We start from the raw sequence: 10,151 nt of genomic DNA, 5'->3' as shown, positions 1-10,151 counted from the left end.
TCAGCCTGGTCTACAAAGTGAGTTCCGGGATAGCTGAAGCTGTTACATAGAAAAACCCCGTCTCGAAAAACCAACAAAACAGTGTTCGAGGACTGGGCCCATCTCTGCTGACACGGTGTCAAGAGAGCTGGGCGAGCAGCCGGGGACTAGGTCTTGGTCTTCTCTTGGCGAGCGGGGGATTCTAGTTTTCTACAAACCAAGCTATAGCACACAGCGAATGGCTGTTTCTCCGCGCCGCATGCGCTCCACTCCGCCGGGCCTTTCTTGGGTTCGGAACACTGGGGTTCCGGATGGTGGCGCAGGCGCCCTAGCGCCCTGTAGAGGCCGCGGCGCCTGCGCAGTCATTCTTCCTCAGGCGGCTGCCATGGCGGGACAAGAGGATCCGGTGCAGCGGGAGATTCACCAAGACTGGGCGAATCGGGAGTACATGAGATCATCACCAGCAGCATCAAGAAAATCCTCGGACTTTCTCAACTCTTTCGGTCAGACGGGCCGAGCTGGGGAGGCGGGAGGAGGGAGGCGGTGGCGCGGCCGGCGGCGCCCAGTCCGGCTGCCTCCCTTCCTCTTCCGCGTCCCGCCGGCCCAGTCCCCTCACCCTTAGCCTCACTAGGCCGGTCTTGGTGGAATACCCGCCCATTGCCAGGTCCCGCGCCCACTGCCCAAGCCTCCTAGGCCCATCCATCCATCACCGACCTCGGTCTGCGCTGTGCTTCCACACCAGTCCCCACTTGGCAATCAGTGCGCAACCGTGTCACGGTCACGTTTACAGTTAGAGACTCTTGATAGTTCTCCATCTCCTTTAGGGGCAAGTCCGAACCCCTTAAATGCTTTCTTTCTGTTGCTCCTGCTCCACCCCCCCCCCGCCCCCGGTTCCCTTTGGTGATAATGAGGTCAGAGGGAGGGCTGGGGGTCCTCTCGGGGCCTTGAAATGCATTTTGTAGCCCTGTATCCGCTTTCATGGTAGGTGTACTGGGTGCTTCTGTCTGCTTCCTCAGATCTAACCGGGCGGACCTTTCAGCAGAGTCTACTTGTCCAAAATCTCATCGTAGGTGTGACTGGTGACAGTCTTCATTTCTTTCTGCATTTGTCCCTAGCCTTCTGGACAGAAAAACCTGTCACCGACTCACGTTCTCGGGAAGGCTTCCAACAGAGACTTTCTTTACACATGGCACCTAGCGATCGGTTCCCACTGGGGGGCGCTTTGGTTCGGCTGATTAGTAGTTTTTTCAGCAGTTTAGACCAAACTGGGTGACAGTGCTGTGTTTTGAAGAAATTTAAATTGAAGTGATTGTTTTCATTTTCTATCCAGAGAACTGATGAGTCCTAAGTTATTATACAGGAAGGGGACAGAGCAACAGCTTCGATTATGGAGTGTAGCCCAGAGATAGGGGGTGCTGGTAGCATGCCCAGGACCCACCCCAAACCCTTAAAAAGAAAACAGGTTTGGTTTTGTTTTATCTTAGGACACAGAACAAAAGAAAAAATGGAAAAGTATCATTAAGGGCCAAGGATGCCCAGTTAGTAGAGCACTGGCCTAGCACGGATGCACCAGACCTCTGAATAACAGCACTCCGGAAATAGGCAGGAGGACCAAAGCCGAAAATTAGCAGGTCTAGTTACTTCTTACACAGGTCCCCATGCGGGGAGAACATGTAAGAAGTCTTTCCTGCTGTCTTTGGTGGCACACACCTGTAATCTTGTCACTTGGGGGGCGGAGACACAAAGAATGCCATGAGTTTGAGGCCGGCCAAATCAAAACAACCACAAAAAAAAATTCATTTTCTGCATTCAAAGGAGTTCTCTTGGGCCAGTGAGATGGCTTAGCAGGCAAAGGCCACCAAGTCTGGCAACTTAACTGAGTAGAATCCTCAGGACCCACAGATGAAAGGAGGAGAACCAACTCCCACAAGTTTCCCTGACCTGATAGTGCTACCGTGGCACATGCCCACACCACCTCTGCATACAACGAAAGTAAAAGAATAAATAAATAAAAGATCTTAACCTGCTCCCCCCACCCCATGGTCTCTACCCCATTTTGTTTTCAGTCTTAGTAAATTGCTAGAACTCTTGATACCCGTGCCTTACTACCCCCCTCCCCATAGTGTCTATCACTCTCTGCTGGCCTGGAACTCTTGGGTCTGTGTCCTAAGAGCTGGCATTAGAGATGTGGACCACCACTTCTGGTGAATACCTCTCTCTCCCTTCCTTCCCTTTTTTCTTTCTTTCTTTCTTCTTTCTTTCTTTCTTTCTTTCTTCCTTCCTTCCTTCCTTCCTTTCTTTCTTCCTTCCTTCCTTCCTTTCTTCCTTTCATTCTTTTTTAATTAAAATGTACTTACAGAGTATATAGGATTATAATCTTTTTGGTTTTTCGTGCTAAGGCTTTGGCTGTTCTGGAACTCATTTTTGTAGACCAGGTTGACCTTGAACTCACAGAGATTCGCCTGCCTCTGCCTCCTGGCTGCTGGGATTAAAGAGGCATGCACCTTCCACCGTTCAGCTAGGATTATAATCTTACATGGATTTCCTGAACAGGGAATAGAAGTTAAAGATACCAATTAATGAGAGAATAACATAAATGTATATGTCAGTTGTATAGCTTTACAACCCGTAAGTTGCTGTGGAGGTTAGGAGGTTTCAGTGGAAGACTGTAGTCAATAAGAGAGTTCATGTATCCCCCAAAGAATTTATTTAAGGAATGCAAATGAAGGGAGTATGATTGAATGGAGAAGGGAAGTGGGAGTTACAGTTCGGCCTGCTGACATTAGAGGACTTTTTAGTGGATTACAACATCCTTGGAAGTACTGGTTCTTTGCCCTGCTACCCACAGTCCAGTCCAGTTTTCCTAGGGAGGTTCTGTTGTGGCGGTGCTGGGAGTTGAGCTGAGGACCTTGTGAGTGCTAGAGAAGCGCTCTAACCTTCAGATGGTACTTGGAGTTGTTTGTTTGCCTTCGGTGTAAGTCTATGGTAGTGTTGGTTCACATCGGCTATTACCCTAGCTTTGGCCATAGAACTGGGGTATTGGACATTTTTTAAGAGCTGCATTCCTTACTGATTAAGCAATTCCCATCAAAGAAGTATCAATAAAAAGAAATTCAAATAGTCTGGTGTGGTGGCTTACGCCTGTAATCCTACCTGAACTGAGGCAGGCAGATTGCCTAAGGCGCAGTCTAGCTAAAGGATAAGACCCTGTCTCAGAAAAACAACAACAGAAAAAAGCAAAAAATCCCTCCAAAACCCAACTCTTTTAGGCTAGGAGACAGGATGCCCTGGGATAGGATCATAAGTCAGAGCCTGGCTTAGTCTGGAGAGGCAATGGAGAGTCATTGAGAAAATGACTCACCGGAAAGTTTTAACAGCACAGTTAGAAAACGTCATTTATCTGTCAGGAAGGAGTTAATATCAGAGGTCCAACAGTATCTAACCAAAGTATTAATGCCAGTTCAATCAGTAAAGCATCAGAATCCCAAGTTAAATCAGGGCTGCTTTTCAGAATTTCAGAGTGGTGTAACTTCTCACTGTTTGAAATCTGGGTCTCGGTAATAAACAGCTTCATTCTGACTGAATTACATTAGGAAGCTTTCCTTCCTCAGTGGTTACATAACTGCCATGGAACTAGCAAAATCTGAAGGCTTCTGTTTCTGGTTGTTGCTTGTTTGTTTGTTTGTTTGTTTGTTTTGAGACAAAATCTATAGCCTTGGCTGGCCTAGAACTCACACTGTGCAGACCAGGCTGGCCTTAGACTCATGAAGATCTCACTCCCAAGTGCTGGTGTTAAAGGTGTGCACTACCACACTTGACTTTTTTGGGGGGGGGAGGGGTGTCTGTTGGTGCTAGGGTTCTAGGAGATCACAAATGCTTCTCAGTCTGTTACCAGCCTGTACATTATTTTGGTGTTCAATTGGGATTTCATTGTGTAACAAGCTGGCCTCTAACCCCTGGCCAGGTTCAAGTACTGCTTCACTAACTGAGACTATAGGCCTGTGCCTCTATGCCCGGCTGCATAGAGGCTACATTTAGTACACACATATTTACCTTTGACATGTACACCCCCAAGGAAGTATGTCTTATTTCTGACAGAATTTTTCAGACAGGGTCTCACTAAAGTATTCAGGATAGTCTAGAACTTTGAATATTCAATGCCTTGTCCTGAGAGCTGGAAATTATGGGTGTACACTACCATTGCTGGTCAGAATTCTAAATCTCTTAGTACTGTTCACATTCTCTACTCTTTTTCTCCCCTCCCTTCTTCATCCCCCCCTTTTTTGCTTTGGTTTTTTTGATATATTGGGGGGGGGGGTAATTGTTGTAGACCAGTCAGAAAGCTCCTGTTAGTGTTTTGGTTTTTTTTGAGACCAGGTTTTGCCTATAAGACCTTTGATACAAGGCTGGCCTTGGGTGGGCCTGGAGCTTGCTATGTAGACTGGATTGGTCCTCTGTCTCTCCTGAGTTCTGGCATTAAAAGTCCTGCACCATCTCGCCCTGTTTTTTGTAGCTTTTTTTTTTTTTTCCGAAAAAGTTTCACTGTGTTGCTTAGGCCTTAGGTCCCGTCTAAAAATACAGACCTATGTATAATCTGATAATGTTTTTTAGAAACCTCACACAATCTAAAGTACAGAGCAGTGTGAGGTGTGACTGTGTGTCACCATCTGTGTGGCCTCAGGTTTAGGCAGTTGTCTGACACTGAAGTGGAAACAACAGATTGTCACTCCCCGCTTACAAAGCTAGAATTCCAAGAGTAAAAGTTGTTCCGTCATGAAAGATAGTTCCTTCCCCCTCCAGAGCGCATGGTTACCTACCCTGTGCAGAGCAGGAACTTGTTTTGCTTGCAATTTCCAAATGCCTCCTCAAGTAAACTGTAGAATCTTTGTCCCCACTGACTTAGGTCTTCATAAACATAGTTCAGACCTCATAGATATGTGCCAGAACTGGGGAGGGAGGTGAGGGTGTGGAATTGGACAATATACCCCCTGCAGTTTCTCTAAGTCATTCTGTGCCGAGCCTTCAGATTGCTTTATCCTTAGGACTCAGTTTCCTCAGCCAAGTGATGTTTCTGTAAGCTCAGGAATCATGAGCTTGTCAATCAGGAACTTGCCTAAAGGCTCAGCTAACAGTTAAGTACTTTAGCCTTTAATTGTACATCATACGAGGGGTCTGCCTTCTAATTAGTTTATGCCTTTCTTTAAAGTATTAACTTCAACAGTTTTTTAAAACCACCTAGTAGTGACTCCAGACACTGGTCCTTAATATCTTCAAGAAGGTAACAGCAATGTGCACCATTTTTTGTTGCTACTAAAAAATTGCAATCCTGCTTATTTGTCCCCAATTTAGGATGCAGCAGAAGTCCCAAATCAAATTTGTTCTCTATAAAATGTTATTTATAGACATTTAATACAGACATCACACTAGAGATTTCCTTACTTGTAAAGCAGGAAAAGGGACATTTCGTTTCTAGATTCAAAATCTTCACTCCCAAAACTCATTCAAGAACTTAAACTTGATTTCAAAACAGAGCCAGGTGAATTGAACCTCAGAAGACTGAGATAGGATTTCCACCCTGGGCTACATGGTGAGTTCCAGTCTAACCTGAACTATATATGGAAATAGAGTAGACCCTCCTCCATACACACTCCCCCACACCCTCTGCAAAACACAAACAATAAGAACAAAAAACCCAGGAGAGACAATTTGAGATAGTACCAATTTTTGTTGTGCTAAAGGTTGTGTAATGAAATAGTTCCAGAGAGGAAAGCCAGGTGTAGCGACACTGGGAATGAAGCATTCCAGGTGCTTGGAAAGCACATAGTGGAAGGATTATAGGTTCTAGTCCCAGGCCAGCCCAGGCTGTGTAGGGAAGATCCTACCTAAAAAATAAATTTAGAGAGGAAATTGTGTGTTAAGTGTTGTCAGCAGTGAAGCTGTGGCCATGCTAGCAAGCCCCTGATGAGACCTGGCGCTTTCAGTGCTTTGTAACTCCATGGTCGTGAGGTGTAGCGCTCTTAATCCCAACACTCGAGGCAGAGAACAAGGCAGATCTTTGTGAGTTTGAGGCTAGCCTGGTCTGTTTATGGAGTGCCAGGACAGCCATGTCTACATAGGGAGACCTTGTCTCAAAGAAGAAAGAAAAAGCTGTCTTCATAGTCTTTTCCAGACTCAGTATAGTTTAAAAGTCCAAAGTCTCTTCTTAGACTCAAGGCAATCTCCTAACCCCCATTTAAAAAAGAAAAAAAAAAAAGAGCAACATTATGTATTTCCAGCATATATGGCACAGAATGTGTGTTGCCTTCCAATAGGGAGCATTAGTGGCATAGTGTGGAAATGCTGGACCAAGCAAGATGGAAACCCAGCAGGGCAGGCTCAAAATCCTGTATCTCTGTGTTTTACATCAGAGGTCTTAGATGGTTCTTCCCTTACAGCACTGCTGACTGCACTTCTGACTGCAAGCACACTTTTCTCTCGGGCCTCTTTCCTGCTCCGTCTGCAGTTCGCTCTGCAGATATACCCCACGGCTCTAGCACATCCTAAATCGCCAGTGCCGCCCCAGGCTTCACTTTCCCAGCTGTACACGATGGCAGCTCGGCTACCAGGCAAGGACTCCCTACCACGCGCCTGGCCTCAAGAAGCTTTCCTCAATCGTGGAGGAAGATTCCACACCTCGTTTCTCAATTGTCCCTTTCAGGATTCTAGCCACAGCCACATGACCAAATACTACCAAGGTTTCTGCTGCCGTTGGGGATGGAGCCTGGCGCCTCCATTATTATAAACTGATTTGTTGTTGCCCTCATAGGAGGAGAAAATTCCTTACAAACCCTTTCTTCCGTAAATGCAGGATTAACTTGGTAGGGGTCTTGCCCCGAGGGTGTCCATATCCCGTTACTCCATTCTCATCAGGCTTCTTGTCTCTTTCAGCACAAGCCTTGGCTCCAACATTAAATTGCCTACTGATCTTTTTCTCCACATACTGTATATTTGTATTTCCTTTTGCCCTGCTTGTTTTTTTTTTCATTGTAGAACCTGCAAAAGAGTAATTAGTAATAACCACACTACCAAGTTGCTATTAGGCTGTCTTGAATATCCTCTGCCAGAGAAATTAGTCCAAAACTTTCAATTTAACCTCAAGCCGAGTTTTAGGATAAGGATAAAAAAACAGCCATATTCTTTGCAAAAACATCACAAGAATAGTCTCTACCCTAGACGCTATTGTTTCCCTCTGAAACCTCTTAAGCTGGGCCTCCATAGTCCTAGGTCATCCAGGCTCTTATTAGGATGCTTCAGTGCATTGAGCATTAGGGGCCACATTAAGACCTGCTTACAAGCTTGGCATGGTGGCGCATGCCTTTAATCCCAGCGCTTGGGAGGCAGAGGCAGGCCGATCTCAGTGAGTTCAAGTCCAGTGTGGTCTACAAAACGAGTTCCAGGACAACTAGGACTGTTACCAGAGAAACCCTGTTTTGAAAACAAAAGACAAAAAGACCTGCTTACAGTGTTCAGCACTTTTCTATTCTAAAATCTTCCATATTCTCCAAAAAGCAGTGTGATCAAGCCTGTCCCAGTCTGATAGCCCACTCCCTGATATCAACTTGTATCCTTTTAATTGCTTGTCCACAAAACATCATGACCCAGGCCACTTAAGAAAGAATTTATTTTGGGGCTCACAGTTCAGAGGTTGAGTCTGTGACCATCCATGATGGGGTGCATGGTGCTTGAGCAGTAGGAGGCTGAGAGCCTGATGACTTGAGGCAGAGAGACAGGGTCAGACAACAGGGATGGCAATGGGCTTTTGACATTCTCCTCCCTCTGTCCTTCACCTTGCCTACTCCCTTCCTTTCTCCAGCGCCTCTCCCTCACCTCGCCCTATCCCTTGTTTTCTGCTGTATCCTCTGGCCTCTCTCCCTCACTGCTGCCAGTGCTGGGCCTTGAACTTGGAGTGATCTAGGACATGGCTCCTCCACTAATCTGTAACCCCAGTCTGAAACCACATTCGGATTTTGAGTTTTAATCTCTTTCCCTGGCTAGCGATGTGTGCACAGTGCCTGTAATACGCAGGGGAACAGAGCCCACTCCCACTCAGCGCCGTGGGCTCAAGAAATAGCTGCACTCCTCAGTGTGGTGATTCAGCGCACAGCCCTAATTTAACTTCTGGTGGGTTTATTGAGCTACCACCCTGCCTTAGGTTGAAGAGCTTCCGTTTGCTCCCTTCTCTTGAGACCCTTAAGTTTGCTCCTGGATGAACGGCCATCTGTGTCCTTTGACAATCAGTTTTATGTTGCTGCTTTAAAATTTCCCATAAATTTAGTAACTTTTTTAAGTTGCATAAATTTAGGTTGACAGGGAGGATCACTGCAAGTTTACACCCATCCTTGGCTACGAGGCAAGACACAGGTCTCCCTTGGTGTTGGCTCTTCTCTGCTATTGTGGGACTAAGGAGGTTACATAAAATCTGAGTAGTTGATCCTTAATGCTTCTTGTCCAGGACAGTCAAGGCTACACGGAGAAACCTGTCTCGAAAAACCAAAAAAAACAACAAAAAATATGCTTCTTGCCATATCCCCAGTCCCCATGTGAACTTGGAAGGATAAATTTCCTTTCAGTTCAGATGGTTTGTGTGGGTGTGGGGTGTTTGGAGTGACATATATACCTGAACATCAGTCTCCTTTTACCAGATATGTCGTGTCGTTCAAGACTCGCAACACTAAATGAGAAATTGACAGCCCTTGAACGGAGAATAGAGTACATTGAAGCGAGGGTGAGTATTGGCCACAGGCGACCCAGCGGGAATGCACATTTCCACTTAGAAACAGAACAGGCTTACAGAAGTTGGTGCTCTGCCCTGGATCTAGGTGTCTGGGTTCCGGGGCTGCCTCTGCTACCGTTTCCATTTCTCACATGCCATAGGATCCAAAAGAGGATTATTGTTTTTTTCTTTAGTGGTTTAGTTCCTTGCATTTTATCTAAATGTCAGTTTCCCTTCACAGGTGACAAAGGGTGAGACTCTCACCTAGAGCTGCGCCAGGCTGCTGCTGGGAGTCGCTGTACAGAACACTGGCCGTGTGGGAAAGGCCCAGCAGCCTTCCGCCCTCCCCCTCCTTACAGAGCAACAGGGCTTTTCTTGTTTTTTTTCAAAGTGGCCTTTGGGCTCTGCTATATGCACCGAGATGTGATGTGGCATGCGGGAAGAAGTCCAGGGCACCTCTTGGAAACAGCTTGAGGCATTTCCCCTTTCAGTAACATTGTTTGGAACTATTTGTCAATGTGTTGAGGTGTTCAGAGGCGAGCCAGGACTCTGTTCAGTCCTCCCTGCCTTGGTCTCTTTCTCTCAGACTTCCCTCTGCACTGGCTGTCAACAGTCCATCTTCTCTCCGCCCATGACAGGAGCTGGGGGCAGTCCTGACTGAGACTCTTGTGCCCTGCAGTGTGGTTGCCAAAAAATGTTGTTGCTAACCCCACCATTTCTTGTTCTGGGAGATCAAAGCCAGGCCCCCAGTTGGCTTGAAGGGACATTTTCAGTTTTCTTTCTGTCACTTGGGGTATCTATGGCTCTTGTGCTTCCCTAATAAACTCAACTTTACCTGACTGCTGTGATTGTGTGGCATCAGGACCTAGAGATGGGCTTACTTTTTCAGTGTGGTGCGTAGGAACATGCTCTGACAGCAGCCTGCAGCCGGAGCTGTTTGTCTGGACACATGAATTGATTCATCCTGGAATCATTTGGCCATTCAGCAGATACTACGAAGGACTTTTACTATATAGGTGTGTTAGACTCCAATAAAAGATACAGTATTGAATCAGACCTGATGTTTATGATCTGTCGAAATAGCATCTTCCCAGTTTAACTGTGCCCAGGATAGACTACTAGTTTTATAAGCTACAAGTTAAACATACTTCCTGTGAAAGCAAATGCTGAGGTTTGTGAGATGGTTCAACGGGTAGGGTGCTTGCCTCCAAACACGAGCCCTGAGTTTTGTCTCTAGGACCCAGGCGGTGGAAAGAGAGCACCTCCTCTTGCAGACTATGCATCCTCTGGTCTTGACGTACATGCTGTGGCACTCCTGTGCAAGAGTGTGCACGTGTGCAGAACGTAAAAACCATTTTCTCAAGCAAGTACTACAGTGCTGCCCGCGTTTCCAGGTTTCCTGGCTCGCTGCCCTTACACC

The 10,151-nt window shown here is 46.4% G+C and overlaps 1 protein-coding gene across 1 annotated transcript; it reads left to right on the top strand.

Moving 5' to 3' along the window:
* The first annotated feature begins 330 nt into the window (after positions 1-330).
* On the top strand, positions 331-9,570 carry Brk1 (BRICK1 subunit of SCAR/WAVE actin nucleating complex). Its single transcript, XM_038320547.2, has 3 exons — positions 331-482; positions 8,661-8,743; positions 8,973-9,570. Exons 1-3 carry the CDS (start codon positions 365-367, stop codon positions 8,997-8,999), a joined length of 228 nt encoding a protein of 75 aa, XP_038176475.1. The 5' UTR covers positions 331-364; the 3' UTR covers positions 9,000-9,570.
* The last annotated feature ends 581 nt before the right edge of the window (positions 9,571-10,151 follow it).

Source organism: Arvicola amphibius, chromosome 2 (assembly GCF_903992535.2).
Source record: "Arvicola amphibius chromosome 2, mArvAmp1.2, whole genome shotgun sequence".
Taxonomy (NCBI): domain Eukaryota; kingdom Metazoa; phylum Chordata; class Mammalia; order Rodentia; family Cricetidae; genus Arvicola; species Arvicola amphibius.
This window is presented reverse-complemented; position numbering and strand designations above follow the sequence as displayed.